This window comes from Balaenoptera musculus, chromosome 4 (assembly GCF_009873245.2).
Source record: "Balaenoptera musculus isolate JJ_BM4_2016_0621 chromosome 4, mBalMus1.pri.v3, whole genome shotgun sequence".
Taxonomy (NCBI): Eukaryota; Metazoa; Chordata; class Mammalia; order Artiodactyla; family Balaenopteridae; genus Balaenoptera; species Balaenoptera musculus.
Genome location: NC_045788.1, coordinates 71567092 through 71586700, shown reverse-complemented (window position 1 = coordinate 71586700; position 19609 = coordinate 71567092). Strand labels below are relative to the sequence as shown.

The 19609-nt window shown below is 32.2% G+C and overlaps 1 protein-coding gene and 1 pseudogene across 5 annotated transcripts in view; both read left to right on the top strand.

Moving 5' to 3' along the window:
- Positions 1 to 19609, top strand: part of ACAP2 (ArfGAP with coiled-coil, ankyrin repeat and PH domains 2) — a 148090-nt gene that overhangs the window by 105297 nt on the left and 23184 nt on the right. For 3 of the 5 annotated variants that reach the window (XR_005019673.1, XM_036850171.1, XM_036850173.1), the window contains exons 10-13: positions 4721 to 4833; positions 12561 to 12612; positions 13887 to 13987; positions 14601 to 14706. Coding sequence is in view for 4 of the 5 variants with exons in the window: in XM_036850171.1 (XP_036706066.1) it covers positions 4721 to 4833; positions 12561 to 12612; positions 13887 to 13987; positions 14601 to 14706 (372 nt within the window). In the remaining variant the exon portion in view is untranslated. Of the gene's footprint in view, positions 1 to 4720; positions 4834 to 9462; positions 9484 to 12560; positions 12613 to 13886; positions 13988 to 14600; positions 14707 to 19609 lie in introns of all 5 variants that reach the window. The other 2 variants (XM_036850175.1, XM_036850172.1) reach the window with 1 other exon arrangement.
- On the top strand, positions 409 to 557 carry LOC118895114 (annotated as a pseudogene).

The following is a 19609-nucleotide window of genomic DNA, read 5'->3' as shown; positions in this document are numbered from 1 at the left end:
TATGTAGGAGGGGTGTTGGATGGGGTGTGGGTGGAGGTGGTCAGGGGTTGGAGAACGCTGTAGGATCAATGTGTGTGTTTGGTACTAGGAATTTCCAGCTGCAGTCACTCTAAGGCAGCACTTACCCTCTCAGGTGATGCTGAAATTTCACTTGCATTTCTTATTAATTTGCCTAAGCCTAGCTAAACTAATGTTTGAAAAATATATATTTAAAAATGAAGATTTAAATGTGAAACTAGTTTTTGTTTCTGTGTGCTAAAAGCTTTGAATATGATATACCTGGAACTCAGTCTAATTATATTTTATCTTATATAGTCATTGACATTTTTGTGTGTGTAGTAATCTGAAAATAAAAGGAGACAACTGGAGGTTGAATGTATGTAAAAAGTATGAAAAAAGATATGTTCTGTACTTACCTGGCAGGAGAGATACCATGATCACAGAGGTGGTTTTCCCAGGGTGAGGCTTATACATCCCACTCCTACAATTTCCCCAAAAGTGGGAAACTTGACTGCATAAATTTTGGTAGTGGGGGACTGCAATCACACTTTCCCCTAAAAAGACAAAAAAAAAAAAGATACCTTCTAGCATTGCTTTAAGAAATCTATTCTCTTGGTATTATCTCTTGGTATTTGACTGCTCAACCCCTGAGCAGTCGAATCAACTCTTGTTATGGTTTATTTAGAATTTAAAATACCAGTAAACTAGATCTGATATAGAAGATGTCAGAGGAAAAAAATGAAAGTGAAATCAGTAATAAAAGTAAGGAAAATTTTATTGGTGATGGGTTGTTAATACTCAAAGAGAAACGTTATTTAAAAAGCGGAAGATTTTCTACCAGACCATGTTTAATTCATTACTTCTAGTTATAGTCAGGTAAGACTACCTCCATGTTTTATTTTGTTTAAAGTTAGAATCACTTTTGGTTGGATAACTTGTTTTAATGACGTTACTGTGGAAAGATTTTTAAGAATTGGGACCAATCATTTTTAATTAAAATGAGAGGTCATGAAATTTAGAAACGTGACTATTTGTTTAAACTGAATTATTTAATGAATATTATGCATCTTTTTTTTTAATAGATCTTTATTGGAGTATAATTGCTTCACAGTACTGTGTTAGTTTCTGTTGCACTATGCATCTTTTAATATCTTTCCCTATTGTATAAACAGCTCAATGTTGTACCAAATGTCCAAGAGTAGTAGATTATTAAATCTGATAAATTTATTTGATTTTAAATAATTGTCAGTTATTGTTTTCCTTAAAGGGAATAATGCTGTTTTTGTTCATTATGAATACTTACCTTTTTTTTTTGCCATTAAATGCTGACACAAGGCTGCATTACAGGTAAAAAAAAAAAAAAAAAAAGAAAAGAACAAGATCCAGTCAAACTAAAAATTAAGGAAAAGTATGTCTAATGTAATTATTTAGATTTTTTCAAGAATTGAAATTGATCAGTTGAAGAAACGATGCTGTGAATATTCATGTACATGCCTTTTGGATATATGCACACATTTCTGATGGATTTATACCTAGGAATAAAACTGGGTCAGAGGGTGTGTATATATGTTCAGTGTTAGTAGATAATGCTAAATTATTTTTCAAAATGTTATACCACTCCTGGTAAGCAGCACTGTGTGAGAGTTCCCATTGCTGCTTGCCACCTCGTTGTATTGTGAAAGTTTTAAATTTTTTGCCTATTTTAGTGGTAGATATTGACATCTTGTTGTGGTTTTAATTTATGCTTTAGTCACTAATGACCTTCTCCTAAGTCTGTTGGTCACTTGGATAGCCTCCTTGTTAAATGTCTGTTAGTCTTTCTCCCATTTTTCCATCAGGTTGCCTAGCTAACTGTTGACCATATCTTCAAATATTCTAGGTATTAGCCCCCATTTGGGGTATATACGTTTTAAATTTTCACATAGTTTTTAAAATGTCTTTTCTGTGTGGTACTTTTTGTGTCCTTCCCAACCGAGGATCACAACGGTATATCTCCTAAGTGTTTATAGATTTGCCTAATCTTCTAAATGTTTATAGATTTGTCTTTTATCAATATATCTAGATCTTTAATCAATCCGTAATTGGTTTTTTGTATATAGTATGAGGTAGAGATCCAGTTTCCTTTTATTTTCACATTGGTAGCTAAATGATCTAGATTCAGTTATTAAAAAGTTTGTTTCTCCATACTACTCAGTGTTGTATACTCTGTTATACATCACATTTCCATACATGTGAGGTCTATTTCGGACTCTGTTCTGTTTTGTTGGTCTTTTTGTCTTAATTATGCCAATACTATGCTATCTTAATTATTTTAGCTTTATAGCATATCTTGATATCTGACAAAGCAAAGCCTCCTACCTTCTCTTCTTCAAAAGTCAATTGCCGAAGTTCTGTATTTCCATATAAATTTCAGGAGTGGCTTTTTAGGTTACATAAAAATAGCTTTTGGGATTTTGATTGGGATTGCATTGGATCTGTGAATCAATTTGGGGAAGAATTGATATCTTTATTTTAAATGTCTTCTAGTCCATGAGCTTGAAATATTTCTCCATTTATTTAAGTTTTCTTTAATGTCCTTCATAAAGTTTGATAATTTTCTTGTACATCTTTTGTTAAATTGTATTGCAAATGTTATTGTAAATTTTATCTTGTAAAAATTTCTTTTCTCACTGTTTACTTTTGTTATATATTAGAATAAAATTTGATTTTTATGTATTGATTTTGTAACCAGTAGTCTTTTTAAGCTCTCTTTAATACTGATTTCTCTCTGGATTCTTTTGGATGTTATGTGTACAAAGTCACATCATCTGCAAATAATTGTTTCCTTTACTTTTTGTTTATCTTGCTGTCTAGGACTTTTAAAATAAGCTTAAATCAAAGAGATAATAGTGGTCCTTCTTGTCTTTCTTGCAGTTTCAAAAGAGAAAACTTCTCTTAGAGTCCCCTCATTGGCCAGCCTTGGTCTTGCCTTCTCTTCCTTGGGCCCCACACCAGAGCTTCAAGTTCTCCTGATGAGACAAACGCCCTTAAGGGGATACTTGGCTTCCTTGCTCTGCTAACCCCTGTGGCTTCCAATTTTCACTTATTCTTTTGCCTTTGAGTATTCCTTCCTAATTTGTCAGCTCATCAGTGTATTTAAATTCTAATATTATATATTTTATTCAACATTACTGGTTGCTTTCATTATAAAATCATATCTATCACATTTTAAGTACTATAAAATATTAATTGATGTTAATAGGAATTATACTGAAGACTTAATTTATCTCAAGAAAAATAGTTGAAATTAGAAAAAAATACTTATAATGTATTGCACTTTGAAAGAAGTCTTTTTTATGTTTTAAGTGGCTTCAGGATTATTAAAAAAAGATGCCGATGTTACAAATGAAATTTTTAGAATGTTGCCAAACTCAATTATATCTGTTGCTGACTTAATTCTGTCTACATAATTAAATAAATTATAGCTTCAAGTAAATTTTAAATGAAGGAATTAAAATTTCCCTGATTTTTTCCCCCAAAGTAAAAGCAGGAAAAAATGTAGCAATTTATTTACAGGTTATTTCATTTGATTATTTTGGATTATTATGTCTTTATGATTAAATTTTGAGAGATGTCAGCAGTGTTTGTTTTTAATTCTGAAGTTAGTCTGTTTCCTCTTTCCCTAGTCATAGACTCTTAGATTTGGAAAGCCCTTAGGTGATTCTCACTCCGTTTCCCCTCCAGTGCAGGACCCCCGCATCCCAGCGTTCTGGCAGGTGGTCATCCAGCCTCTACCAAAATCTTTCTCAAGACAGAAAGTCTACTACTCTCTAATAGGATAGCATTCTAATTTTGATTATTGGCCCAGAAATAATTTTGAAAGTTTCAAGACTAATTTTTAGAGCTTTCAATTTGGGGATCACAGCAATCTTGCAGTTTTGCTGAAATTACTTTGGAAATTCACCAGGAAATATTTTAAATATGGGAATTCTGATTTCAAAACTTCATGAATCCTTGGAGGAAAATTGAAAGTTTGAATTGCATTCAAGTGAAAACTAGAATGATAGAAAATGACGATGCGTGGTTCTATAGTCCTCATAAAAAAGTGAGCTCTGAATGCTCACTTCACACTGTGGTGCTTCTCCTTTGCAAAAATAAATTTTATTTTAATCCTTTTTCGGAACCCCCAAACAGTGGAGTTATTGTTTCTACCAGATTTTAAAAACTACCATAATAGTAATATATTTAGAAAATAGTGGTAGATTTAAATAATCCCAATTAAATACACCCATATTCCTTTAAAAAAAATTGTTAGCAGACACATCACCATAAAATATTAGGATTAAATGAAAACATTTAAAACATAACACCTATAGAATATCGAGTTGTTCCCTTTGTCTATTTGTATACATATTGTGCTTTTAATCACAGTGTATATACAATTTATTTACCCAAGCTGTATAACTTATAAAATTTATATTGTTTTTTCTCTTTTAATGTATATTCTGTATACTCATCTATGTTATTGCATAATAGTCTACTGGATTGAAATACATCAATGTGTTGAAGCATTCTTCTATTTTTGAACATTTAGGTCTACCCCGCTTTCTTATGAATATTGTTGATATAACTATCTTAATACAAAGCTTTTTACTGTTTGAGCTGTTTCTCTAGGATAGATTTGTTGTCTAGGGAAATCAGTAAAAATCATATGAACTTTTTAATGTGTTATTTTGTCTAGGATTTCTCCAGTGATGATTCTAAGCTAGAATATAATGTAGATGCTGCAAATGGCATTGTTATGGAAGGTTATCTGTTCAAACGAGCCAGCAATGCCTTCAAAACTTGGAACAGGTAATATATTTCAAATCTAGTCTTGCTCTTTCCATATTCTCAGTTTTCTGACTTTCCCTGTGGTTTGGCAACTCTTTCCTTCATAATTCTCTAAATTCACAGTCCCTAGTAACTTTCCTGAACCCAGTCCATTGAAGATAAGATGCCCTTCTAGGAAAGGGGCCTTAAGCAAGTGAAAAGTAACAGTAGTAATTCTAAATTTTAAAATTTAAGTGAAGTTTAAACCAGGAAGCAAGGATACTTTTTATACTGCTTGGTCTGTAGTGACTGATCATTACAGTGAATAAATTTTTAAATGTGAGCTTCCTCCCATATTTGTTACCAAATAGATCTGATTGCAAATTATATTTTGAATATAATGGATGAATATGACAGGTGAGCTTTTTTTTTTTTCCCTTTGGGTTCCTCCCCTATATGCTGTTTATGTACATTTTTACTTAATTTTGGCTTGTGAATCTTTAAGTGAGGTGATCCTGATCTTTGAATCTTTGCAATAACTTTAACCAGGAGTTTTAGGATATGGAATTGTTTTTATGTGTGAAGTGTGTATGGCAGCTGGTGCTCCTTTTTTCTAAACTTGATGCCTACCGAAAACTTAAAATTTTTTTTCTAAACTGATTTTTGTATATATTGATCCAGTAAATGTCTTTTGAATGAATGTGTAAAATATTTTATTATATTTTCTCATGTATTAATAAAGTGGAATAATTTCAGACATTAAAGCAAAAACAAAAAAAAGATTGGATTGTCTCAGGATCATTCTTCTGAATAGCAGTGATTAGTCTTTTATTCAAGGATGCCTCTCACAAAAAGAAAAAAGAGTAGTTAGAACAGTTTTGTAATAATTGAAAATAGTATTGGGTTCTGGTTAATTGATATACTATTATATTATTGGTTGAATGTGTATATTTTATTTGCTGCTTGAACAGATATGAATTCACTTAATGATAGATTGTTTTCTTTTTAAAAAAATGGACATTAGCAAAATAAATAGAATTTTCTTGGTAAGTTTAATTTAGTATACATTTGTTAATTTAACTGGAAACGATTATGCTTGGATATTCAATACATTGAAATGGATTCCTTGTGCACTAATTTTGAGTCCTTGGTGATGAGGTTATAGAAAAAACATTTATTGATATTTTCAAATGTCAGTGATACACTGAGTATTTCCATAGCATTCGATATTGTCAGATATTTGAATGGTACATGGTGTGTTGTATTAGAAATAATTTTTCTTTACTTGAGAGTGAATATAAACTGGAAAGAATAATGATTATATTTGATATTAAGTCTCTTTGAGTTATGTAGAACTTTAAAAATAATACATGAATATAGATGGATCAACTAGATGGCCTGGTTAAGAAATAATGTTTTAACTATTATAAAGTAAAAATGAAAAATTAAAATTCTGTATTAAGCCAATAATCTTTTAAGCCTTTCCTGGCAAATTTCCATAGCCAGAGTAGGAAATTAAAATCGTGTGGTTGTCAAATTTTTATAATAAAGATTTTTCAACTAGTATGGTTTCATGAGGTAATGTTAGAATTGAATTTTAACCTTCAGATTTCAAAACAACCTTCTTAAAGTTTAACACAGTGAAAATACAGTAAATCCATAGAAACTGTACCATTATGTTAAGAAGAAATGAAATGAACTTCCATGGACTACTGCAATCAGAAATGCTCTCAGACTTCAAAATGAAGCACAGTAAGTGTTAGTGGAAAATCACATTCCCATTTAGGACAACGGAAGAACATTAACTGACTTAAGCATGGACCTTTTGGTTTTTTATTATATGTTTCATGAATTTTATTAATTGGCATAGACATTAAAACATAACTAAAATCAAGTAGGGAATAACTATTAAATTCTTAATTGTAGATATGTTACCTATCATTTGCCAAGTAAGGAAGACAGTAACTTTGGAAATGAGGCCAGTTTTTAAAGGAGATGCCATTTCTGTGTGATAGGATGACAGTTATTGATTAGAATCATAGATTGTAGTTAACACCCTAATTTTTAGTAAAGAAATGGAAGTGCAGGGAGATGGTTGCTCATTCAGGGTCACACAGCTGGTTTGTGACAAGATTGAGGCTCAAAACCTGGCTTTTTAAAAAACTTGCTATGGGGCTTCCCTGGTGGTGCAGTGATTGAGAATCTGCCTGCTAATGCAGGGGACACGGGTTCGAGCCCTGGTCTGGGACGATCCCACATGCCGCGGAGCAACTGGGCCCGTGAGCCACAACTACTGAGCCTGCGTGTCTGGAGCCTGTGCTCCGCAACAAGAGAGGCCGCGATAGTGAGAGGCCCGCGCACCGCGATGAAGAGTGGTCCCCGCTTGCCGCAACTAGAGAAAACCCTAGTACAGAAACGAAGACCCAACATAGCAATCAATCAATCAATCAATCAATCAATCTTTAAAAAAAAGAAAAGAAAAGAAACCACCCTAAAACTCAGTGTTTTAAAAAAAAAAAAAAAAAAAACTTGCTATGGCAGATAGTCAAGAGACGGCCAAGGTCAGAAGACAGTGGATCAACCCAGAATTAAGACTCTGTGCTTCCAGTGCAGGGGCGGGCAGGTTCGATCCCTGGTCGGGGAACTAAGATACCACATGCCACTAGGCCAAAAAAAATAAAACATAAAGGAAATGTCAAAAAAAGAAATAAATAAAAAACTTGCTATGGAAATTCCAAACAATCTGTTTTAAGACAAAATACAACTTAAATAACAACAACAAAAAAATAGCTTAAAAATATTTTTAAAAACCTTTCTAATCTGTTTGCATTATTAGGACTAAATTATGGATAGAAAATTAATTTCATTTTCATATGCCTTTAAAGAATATTTTGATGGCAATAGTAGTTAAAGGGAGACTTCTAAGGAATATAGCATATAAACATTATACAAATCTCTTTTCAAAAACAAAAACAAAAGTCAAAACCTTGCAACAAAAGTCTTAAGTGTTTTCTAGGTTATAGGTCAGTAACTATAAAAGGGAGAAGAAAGAAAGAGTTATCTATTAAATGTTATTTAGAATTCTCTTCTGCTTTTCAATTTTAAAAATTTGGAATGTATCTAAATTTTTTTATATGAGGTTAGCAAAAATCTAATCTTAGGAAGTACGTGCAAATAATTTCCCTTTACTTGTATATGACTTCCAGATTCTGCCCTACTCCTCTAGTTAGTTCTCTATCTAGCTTGATTTAATATATTCTACGAGCCTCTGAATAAAAGACTGTGTATTTGTGATATTTGTGCCTTAACTTTAAAAATCCAGGAATTCAACTGTTCAAATGTACAGATTATTTTTCTGCCCACTGTTTAAGTTTTTTTTTTTTTTTAATTGTTTGTGGATTAGTTTTAGGAAACATACTTTCTTGTAGTTACCATAAGGTGCCAATCATATGATGACAAATTTGCCATTGTCTATAGTTTTATGGAGTAGAAGCATACAGTATTTTCAAAATGAACTTTTTAAAAAGATCTTCCTGAGGGAAATGTGAATTTGACTAGGAATTCCCAGGTAGTTTTAAAACCTGACCCTGTGTTTCATAAAATCTAAGTATATCTTAAAAGCATCATTCTATAATCTAAAATTTAACCAAAGAGATGGTATTTTGTGTGATATGACTGAAATAGCGTAAGGAGTGAAACGTTTTATGTCTTATGTGAATTGTTGAGCTTGTTTCTGGTTGGTTTCAGATTTCTGGTTTGTGGTGTCTCAAGATTTTTATATGTCTATAATATACATTTTTTGATGATGTGATATCTACAAAATAGTCTTTCCATACCAGGCCATCTTCTCAGTGTGGCAGCTTTACTTCAAGCTCAAGTCAGTGCTAGATGGATTACTAATACCTGTATATCTCTTTTGCTTTTAATGATAAATTTAGAAAAGATGAAGGAACAAGGAAAATAATTAAATATTAACATTATTTAGTAGTGAGGTGTTAAAACGAATAAAGAAGTTGAATAATTACATGCTGTGCTCAGTCTTTGTTGAACTAGAAAATATAGCTAAAAGCATAAAATGTATTATATAGTATCTTAATCTAGTACAGATACAGATAAGAAGTGTATAGATAGATTAAAGATAAACTCTACTTATGTGTGGCCTTAGAGTCTCCACTATCATTTGACGAAAAGAGGATGAGCAGATGGGAGGAACTTTTCCTTATGGAAAGTTCTCATTTGTTTCAGGTTTATATATATATATATAACTGTAGTGATTATTTCATTTAAATTTTTAAGATGAGGAAAGGTACTATTTATATTTTATAGCCATGACCATAGGGGCAGAAAATAATAGCAGAGTGTGCTAAGTCCTACCAGAACCTTCTATACCATAATACTTTGAAGAAAATTTTGAATATTTCTGAAATATTAGCATTTCAGATCCCTAAGAGTTGGAATTAACTGTATAAATGCATGTGTGTATAATATGTGAGCAAAATGCAACAGATACTTGTGACTCTTTTGTTAGTTTATGAGCTTAAGCTGGTTCCTTTAATTCTTGCTTTATTTTCATATCATGCTAGTCTTTTGCTTATTTTGCACATTTGCGTTTTCATTCTTTTACCACCTTTCCCTTATGTTTTAATCCTGCCCCATTTTTTCACATGACAGGAAAAAGCCCGATCGTATCAGGTACCAAATGGCTTTCTTCCCCTCACCCCCACCTTACTCCAGTTTCCTCTTTGGCACGAGAGAGCTCATAATTAACCTGCATTTCAGTTGGATTACTTGCAATGGATATAAAGTCTCATGTTTTAAATTGGGAAGAAAATGTAAACATCTTATTTGAGGAATGGAATTATACCTTTTCATTGCTGATCTCCTCAATTTGTTTTAATCTGGAAAAGAACATTTGATATGTATATAATTGTCCAAAGAAGATATAGATTGAGTAATACGAATACCTTTATATATATATATATATGTCTGTATTTTTTAGGGAAATAAGCTAGTAAATGCTTTTTAAATTTTTTAAACAGTAATTAGGAATTAACCCCTTTGGTAATCACCTTATTAATTATGTTTAAAGGAAACATTGTCAGTTCCTAGCTTTTGTTTGTTGTTTTACCATTTTGGTCTTTTTCCTTGTGAAAAATTGAATTGAATTTTAGATAAAGGAACATATACATGTTCAAGCTTTTAATTTTGTTAAGTGTTCACCTTTTTGGCACCTATGTGCCAAATATGTGCATGAATCCATCATCTGTATAGTTTTAGTGATAAAGCTTCTACAGATTTAGAAGTCTGACTTTTACCCATGTTCTTGATTTTGAGTTCCAGAACTAGTGCTCAAAAATTGTAAAAGGTACTTGATTTATTTTTTAATGTATTCCCTCCCCCCCCAAATTTTGTCATCCTACAGCTGTCGTTGGTATTTAAAAATTAATAATATTTGTTTATGAATGTAATATTTTGGTCTAAAATCTTTATTATGTTGAGTTACCTCAGTTTGAGATAGATATAAAGTGGTGTCTTAGTTTTCTTAAAACCAAGAAATTTTCCTTTTTAAAAACTGTTTTATATTTTGGCTTTGTGGTCAGTTTGTGAATCTTGCAGAATATAGTGTAGTTGTCAGCACAATGCTTTCCAACATTTGTCTTTTTTATTATTTAATTATCTTTTAAAGAATCTTCAAATTGCAGGTAGCATGAACTTGGAATATTAAGTATTTTTCCATATTGCATAGACTATGAACTGTCTCATTTTTCCTTTTATTAAAATTGTTAATAATAACTAGGATTATCCTACAGGAGCAATTTAAAATTATATTTTATTTTACTTACCTGATTAAGGTCTTCATCAATGTAAATGAGTAAAGTTAGCTCTTTTTTCTTTTTTTAATGGCAGAGGAGGGGAGATAGTATCATAAGACATACTGATCTTAGTAATTAAAATATTTTTCTACCTAGGATATGTTGTGGGGTTTTTTTCCTTAGGAGATGTCAAATTAAGATGAATTTATAGTGTCTTGAATTTATAGTGTGTACAAAAACTGATGATGTGAGAAAGTTACCCAGAAGCAGATAGATGGTAGGGGTACTGAGTTTCAGAAATACAAATGATCTATAAAGTTAATAATCAGAGGAAATTGTCTCTAACAAAAAAAAAAAAACGTAAGTTTTTATTAGTATTTTGTTATTTATGTTTAGAGGCTATTATTCTAAGATTCAGCAGGTCAAAAGAAATTTATTTTTTGAAGACCTCAGAAGCATGAAAAGTTTACATGGATGTTTTTCCATTGTGCAATAAAATTCTTTGTAGTTTTTCATCAAATTATATAACACGATTACTATATATAAAATATAAGAATTTTTATTAATATGGTTTACCCTACTTCAAATGATTTTTTAAAAAACACTTTAATCAATATCAGAGATTGTTTCCATTGCATGTCATCCCATGTGGCAGGGCTGCACCATTTTGTTTGTTTGGAGGTATTTCCTTTAACATTTCTAACCAACCATGTGTTCCAAAGCAAAGAGACCCAGAAGTTCTTCCTTTTCTAGCTCACCTCTTGATGATTTGCATTTAGAGGCAACCCACTTGGTTTTATCTAGATGCTTATTTAACAGTCTCTATTTTAATGGTAAAGGTGATACCTTTTTAAATAGCAAGAAAACCTAACAATCTGTCTAGCTTAAAAATAGAAAAGCATCTAATCATTTTCTCAGCTTTGGAGAATTAACTTAATTTTTTAAAATAGAAATTCTAAATATGTCTAAATACAATTTTTAGTGCTTTGTATTAGTATCAATGAAAAGGTAGAATCTCTATCTGCTAATAGATTAATAACTAATGTTTATGATAGAAATCATCTCACATGAAACTAATTTTAAAATAATGACTCAAATAAATTGTTTTACCTTTCATGCTTGATGAGAATTTTTGCTTCCTTTTATGAATGGCTTTTGGCTGTGATTTTTTTTTTTTAAGTCTTTTTAGGTCCTTTTACTGTTTTAATAAATTAGAATTAGTAAATATGCCATACGTAACTTAGTTTTTTCTTCGAAAGAAGATTGCAAGTAAAGTGTTTGCCAATTAATGTATAGTAATGAGCAGAACAATAGTTGGGTGACTCATTTTTAGTCATAACTTTGATTATTCTGCTTAGAAGTATTTTACATGAAAGTAAGCCCAAGTGAATTGGCAACTATCTCCTGTGATGTCAGTTCTAAAAGGATGATACAATTTTCTGTTTTGCTTAACAACTCAAACACTTGCTGAATTAGCTTCAGAAAGGTTGAAAACAAAGCACCATTTATTTCAGTCTTTTATTGTATACAAATGAAGTCTTATTTATAATATAATTTTATTTCTACTTTATAACAAAAGCGAATTATTTGGGGGGAAAGATTTAGTTATTTTTGAGGAAGCTCAAAAAGCTAAATTTTTATTTTAAAACAATTATTTGGTAATGACATAAAGGATGACAGCTTTTGTTAGGATATAAATTTCTGACATAAAACTGAATCAAAATATAGTAATTTTATTTTCCTAATCTGTGGTTTTAAAATTGTCTGAAATTGTTTTTTTACTTTCAGTAGTTATCTCATTAACATCAGTTTATCTAAAGCAAAACAAAACAATGCACTTCTAAAAACATAATTACCATAAACTGATTTTCTAGTGCTTTCTCCAATATTTCTTTTCTAACAACAACTGAAATAAATTATGTTTGTGAAAACGTAATCTATTTTGTATTTATTTAGACGCTGGTTTTCAATACAGAATAATCAGTTGGTTTACCAGAAAAAGTTTAAGGTAGGTGTTTTGTTAATTAAGTGAAAACCCATTGAGTCCCCAGTTTAAGTTTTTTAACTGTTCCTTTTGGTAAATCATTGAAGTCCATAAATATGCATGTGTGCAAGATTACTGTTTATTAGTTTTATGTTTGGGTATGTATAAGAGGACTCAGAAGTGGAAAGTGTCAACATTGTGTCCTGAATTCTTAGTTCCTAGCTTTGAGATGGATTTTTCTGTGTCCCAGGATTATTACTTTTATTCCTTCACATGTTTCTTTGTCCAGCTGTGAGACAGGAATTCCCTAGTACTGGTTTGATGCTGAAGGAAGGGGTGCCTTTTAAGAAATATCACCTTAGGGCCAAAAGTGGTAATGGAGAAAGGTTATTAATTACATTAAAGTGTAAGCTTGAATTAATTTAAATAGAAACCTTTAAATTTGTTAATGTTGTTTTTACATATTTGTTTTCCTGAACCTGATTTTAAGAGTGAGGTATTTTTATTTAATGGAAAGGCATAATGAGATTATATGTGACTTGAGAATGTTAAAGATAATTAGAGAAAAAGAACTATTAGTTAATTGATGACTTGATTTTTACCTAGTTAGCCTTTGTGAATGATGTATTCAACTGTAAATTTCAAATATCCACTTTACTCTTGAGATGACACAATGTGAAATTTTACTTGCTATTCTATGGTAGCAGGTTTATTCCATACAAGTTCTTTATTCTAACTAATTAGTCCATGGTTATTTCTACTCTGATAAACTTGGTTTTGAGTTTATTTTTTTATTAAGTACTAAAAAATGATTAAAAATTTCTCATTTTCTTAGGTATTTTAAGAAGCACGTATAGGCTTCTTATTTTTCTTTCAGTTATTTAAACTTGACTCATGAAAGGCTTCTTTTTTTGGAGGAAAGTAGCTTTTATTATATGTGAGTAAGGATCAGGAGAGAAATCGATATGAAAGAAAATAGAAGAAAATGAACAGAAAGCTAACATTTATTGAGCACTTGCTAATTAACTACCAAGTGTTGGACTAAGTTTATATAAACTGTTTCATTTAATTCTTATACAGCAGTTTTATGAGGCAGATAAAATTATTAACAGGGCAGAATTACCTTTATTAGTTATATCTATGTTGATAACTCCTATTATTAATCTAAAATAAGATAAAATATAAACCTTTAAAATTAGACCATTTATTTCAAGTACTGTTTTTAAGTATGTTTTTATTGGTAGTTGGTATTTAAAACCTAGGTTGATAAATATGGGAGTTTTGTTTCCTTATTGTAGGATAATCCCACTGTGGTGGTGGAAGATCTAAGGCTCTGCACAGTGAAACATTGTGAGGACATAGAACGACGATTCTGCTTTGAGGTGGTCTCTCCAACAAAGTGAGTGGTTCTAAAGAATTTGAGAGTTGCTTTTATGTTTCTATAGCTTGTCTTAAAGAATTTTCCAGAATACAGAGAGATTTGTGTTGCAGTTGCGATTATATGAGCTGAAGAGGAAAAAAGTGCTCTAAAAATAAATTTTAATAGTTAATGATTACACGTATTAAGTCAGATATTTATACAACTTCTACCCAGTATCGTATTCTTTAAATTCTATAAAGATGATTGATGTGGCCGTGTGAAAACATATTAACTGTCATGGTAATGAACTGAAGTCATATATCAGATAAATTTCTTTGATAACTATCATTACATATATCTACCCAATGGAAAAAATTAATGTAATTTTATGTGGCAAATTTAAAGTTTTTTGTTTTTGGGTTTTTTTTTAATATACAGGAATGGGTGATTTGTTTTCAGTAGGTAATTTATTTCATTGGTTCCTTGATTTCTTTATGAACATACCCTGTCGTAAAGATAGGTGAAATAAAACCTTTCAACAGAAATTAGTTTTTGTTAGAAAATTATTAAATAGCAAAGTGGACAAAAAAGTAAACCTTCTTATTTTTTGGTTTAATTTAGTGTCTGAGAAAACAATGTTATTTCCTTTTAGAAGTTGTATGCTTCAGGCAGATTCTGAAAAGCTGCGCCAGGCATGGATTAAGGCTGTTCAGACCAGTATTGCTACTGCTTATAGAGAGAAGGGTGATGAATCGGAGGTTAGTAAACAATATTGCAATACCAAGTGATATATTGACAAAGTTTCTAATTTTAGTTGCAACATTGCATGATTATTATAACTTTCTTTTTTATGGAGGATGATTTTTTTTTGTAATTGAAATGGGTTTTTTTTTTTTTTTTTTTTTTAGAAATTCACGTTCTTTTATTTATTTATTTATGACTGTGTTGAGTCTTCGTTTCTGTGCGAGGGCTTTCTCTAGTTGCGGCAAGTGGGGACCACTCTTCATCGCGGTGCGCGGGCCTCTCACCATCGCGGCCTCTCTTGTTGCGGAGCACAGGCTCCAGACGCGCAGGCTCAGTAGTTGTGGCTCACGGGCCCAGTTGCTCCGTGGCATGTGGGATCTTCCCAGACCAGGGCTCGAACCCGTGTCCCCTGCATTGGCAGGCAGATTCTCAACCACTGCGCCACCAGGGAAGCCCTGAAATGGGTTTTATTTTTAAATTGTAGATTCAATTTCTCTTGTTTATTTCTCTTTATCATTTTATATATATGTTTAATATACATTTAATATATATATTTATGTTTAATCCAGTATTTCAATGTGTCCCAGGTATTCTGATGCAAGTATTTTTCCCCAAATATTTTATTATTCTAATAAAACAGTGAATGTGAAAGGTATTTAAAATTAAAACTGGGTGAAAAGCAAAAAAGGAAAGCTCATATTTTTAGTGGAAATCTCCCTGGAGAAGATAAGCTGAATATAGAGTCTTGGGTTGTAGTCTGGCTTTAGCTACCCAGTGAGTTTACAAACTTTTGAGCAAGGCCATGAGTGAGTCTTAAGAAATGGAACTCACCACTTCCTCCTACTAGCTTCCTGAAAATGGGACATTTGTGAATCTGTACATGTCTGAAAATGTCTGTATTCTATCCTCACATTTGTTTGATAGTTTGGTTGAGTGTGGAATTTTTAGGTTGGAAATGATTATTCTTAAAAATTTTAATGGCAGTTTTTCTTGTTTCTAGAGTTGTTGTTGGAGTCTTTCTTTTTACCAGTCTTTAGTATTCCTCCTCTCCAATTTCTTTGTTTTCTTTTTCTGAAATTTCTGGGCTGGTCTTATGATTTCCTTATTTTTTGTGTTTTTTGTTCTGCATTCTGGGAGATTTTATCAGTTAGTCTTCCAAACCTTCTATTGAATATTTCAGTTCTGCTAGCACATATTTAATTTCCAAGAGTTCCTTTTTGTTTGCTGAATGTTTGTACATATAAACCTGTTCTTTTTGCATACATGCAGTGTTAGAGTTGTGGTTCTTAATCTTGACTGCACATGATGATAACACAAGAAGCTTTAAAAAATCCCAGTGCTTAGGTCCCACCCCAGAACAATTGAATGGAGTTGGGACCCAGGCATCAATATTTTTAAAAGCTTTCTAAATGACTTCTGTGTATAGGCAATGTTGAGAACCATTTTATTAGGGGCTTTCCTTGGCTTTCTGGTAATCTGCTCATGGTTGCAAGTTAAGGACTAACCTCTTTGGAAGCTCTGAGAACACAGTTAGGACTTCGTTGACTGTGAGCTTCAGCAAAGTGTGGACCATTTTGTTGAGGAACAACCAGAGTTAGGGTCTTTGGAGTCTTTTCAGCTAAGATTCCCCAGAGAAGACTCGCCAATCTCCTGCATAGGGATAAGGGGCTGGCTTGGAGCTAATTGCTGGGGATCGCAGCATTCGGTGTGTATACATTAATCCTCTGCCTTCCACCTTTTAGGTAAACCCCATCCAGTCACTCTCCATTTTACTTTCCCAGAGAATAAACCTCTAGTCATTTGTGTGTCTTTGTAGAGAGCAGTCCACTAATGGCAGTGTTGGGGAGGGCACCTTCGATCTAACTGCTTCTTAAACAATCAGTCTTCCTACTTTCATCCCCACTTTCAAGATAACTGGTATAAATCCTTGAGTCCTTTGAATATTATGTGATATAAATTGATGGACTCGTAGATTTTTCTTATTATTTCCTTAGATTTTACCTTGGTCTACTCAGTTACCATTCATCCAGACACTCTTCAGCTCCCCAAGTTTTGTTGCTCTTATTTTCTTTCCTGTTCTCCCTATTCTTGTGGATAAATGTCTTAATTTTTTTAATTAAAAAAGCTTAAGTTTTTTAAAGTAGATTAGAGATATCATGTCATTCCACACTTAATAGTAATTTCTTAATATCGCCTGTAACCCAGTCTATATTCATATGTCTTCAGTTGTCCTAAAAATGTCTTTTACAACCTGTTTTACAAAGTAGGATCTCTTCTATGACTGGGCATTGCATCTGGTCTTATGTTCCTTGTCTTTCCATCTAGAACAGTTCCTTTTTTTCATAACAATGACGTTCTGAAAAGGTAGGGCTATTTGTTCCTATAGAATTCCTTCTCATAGATTGCAACATAGATGATGTGTATACTTCATGCTGCAACAGGAGACATACAGTATTGTTATCTAGCCACTGTTAATGCTAAAATCTTCTGTGTGAACATGAAGCAGACACATTGGATTAGGGAGATGACAATATGATCCCTCCATTGTCATGTTATATTTCCTTTCTTGTTCCCAGTCTACTTTGTTATTTTGTGTAACAAAATCTACTTTGTGTTACTTTGACCCTATAAGATCTATGCTCCATCAACCATTCATCTAATAGTTTTATAACTGAATTTGTAATTTCATTAGGAATTGCAAAATGATGATTTTCTAATTCTGTCATTCTCGTCTGCATTCCTGTCTGAAATACAGGTTTTCTTCATCAGTGGAGCTTTTTAGTTACTTTAATAAAATGCTTAATTTTTTGCTTTTAATTACCACATTTGGTTGATTTATTAGCTACCTTAAGTGGGGACAGATATACGTTTTTTGGGATATCATTATACACTCATGGATTTTTGGTAAATACAGTGGGTCCCAGTTAATTGCGGGAATTACTCTTTTTTCATATTCAGATTATCACAACTTTGTCCATTAAGGGCTCTGGGTAATTGCCTTTAAAAAAATTCTCTAGTTTTTAGCAGAGTTTTGAGAGGGAACAAATTTAGGTGTGTATCCAGATCATCTTGTTGAAGGAGCTAGTGGTGTTGCTGAAATACCTATGTTAGCAAAATCATACACCAGAAATAGTAGGGATTACAGGAAAAATAGGGATAGGGCCAATCTAAAAAACCATGTAAGTTTGTAACTTGAATAATTTTTGGAACCTTAAAATCTCAGTAAAAATATTGGCTTGGCCAAAAAGTTTGTTTGGTTTTAAGTAAAGATAAAAGACACATTTTTCATTTTCACGAAGAACTTTATGGAACAACTTATTCACTAACCGAATGAGCTTTTTGGCCAACCCAATATTAGCCTAGTTAAATTCCTAATAAATGAACACTATAGTATAGTGTACAGATAGGACTTAACTTTAAAAATTGGTGAGGATAGCTTAAAGGAAGGGTATAGAAGGGTTGAGGCTTTGGTGACATATGCAAAATACATAAAGATCAGAGAGAATGGTGCAGTAAACACTTTCAAGTCATAGCACATGGCCAAAATGAGCCAAGAAGAATGGGGAGATGGGTGTCATTTTCAGTCCTGTGTTCCTTGAGGTGGCCAGCCCAAGTTCTGCTGTGTTAGTGTACTTTGCTTTCGGCTTCTCTAATTTGGTGCAAAAGCATTAGCTAATAAAGGAAAAATTGGGACTGAACCAACATGATTTCTGCATTATGCTGACATCCTTTCTCTATATGATAATTGCTTATGAGCTAATTCACATTATCAAACATGTTTTAGTAAAGCAGTTTATATTTCTTTTTTTTTAATTTTAAAGTAATCTCAAATTTATAGAGAAGTTCCAAGTATAATACAAACAATTTTTTCCCCTGAACTATTTCAGAGTAAGCTGCTAACATATGCCCCATCACCCATTATTAATTTAGTGAGTAATTCCCACAATTAGGACGTTTCTCCTGTATAAGCCTAGTGCAGTCATCAAAATCAAGAAATGAGCATTGATGCATTACTGCCATTTAATTCTCAAATATCATTAAGTTTTAACAGTTGTCCCAGTAATGTTCTTTACAGCAAAAAGATGCAGTTCAGAAGCACAGGTCTCTTTTAGTTGTCATGACTCTTCAGTTTCCTTCAGTTAGGAATAGTCCCTCAGTCTTACTTTGACCTTCTTGACTTTGATTGTATTGAAGATTACAGATTTCTGTAGAATGTCCCTCATTGTTGGTTTGTTTACTCACAAGGTTATGCGTCTTTGGTAGGAATGTTGTATAAATGATGCTGTGTTCTTCTCACTGCATCCTTTCAGGTGGCACAAGATTTTGATTTGTCCCGTTATTGGTGATGTTAACTTTGATCACTTGAGTAAGGTGGTGTCTGCTAGACTTCTCTACTGTAATGTTATCTTTGTAATAGTATTTTGTGTGTGTGGGGGGTACTTTGAGACTATGTAGATATTCTGTTCCTCATCAGGCTTTACATTTTAAAATTTAATTATATCAATATAGGCCTCTATTTTATTCAATGTATTATAATTCATTACTATCATTATTTGTTTTGTTGCTCAAATTGACCCAAGTTTGGCCAATCCAGTGGAGCCCTGGATTCTGTATCCTTTTGACATGTTCCCAACAATCTTTGAGTTGTTCTCTACTTTCTAACATGATGAGATGTTCCGAGTTCATCTTCTTGTAGTTTCTCTGCACCAGCCTTGAAATCAGTAGTTTCTCCAAACTGCCCTAGTTCTTTTTGGTGGATAATCGTTTGTAGAAACCAAGATAAGGGAATATACGTGTGTATATACACATATACACATTTACGTCTGTATTACTTTATGTATCTATTTGTATTGAAACCATTAGGGCGCCTGTTGGTATCTCCAGTCCTAATTTAATATAACAGGGTTTGTTCTAACT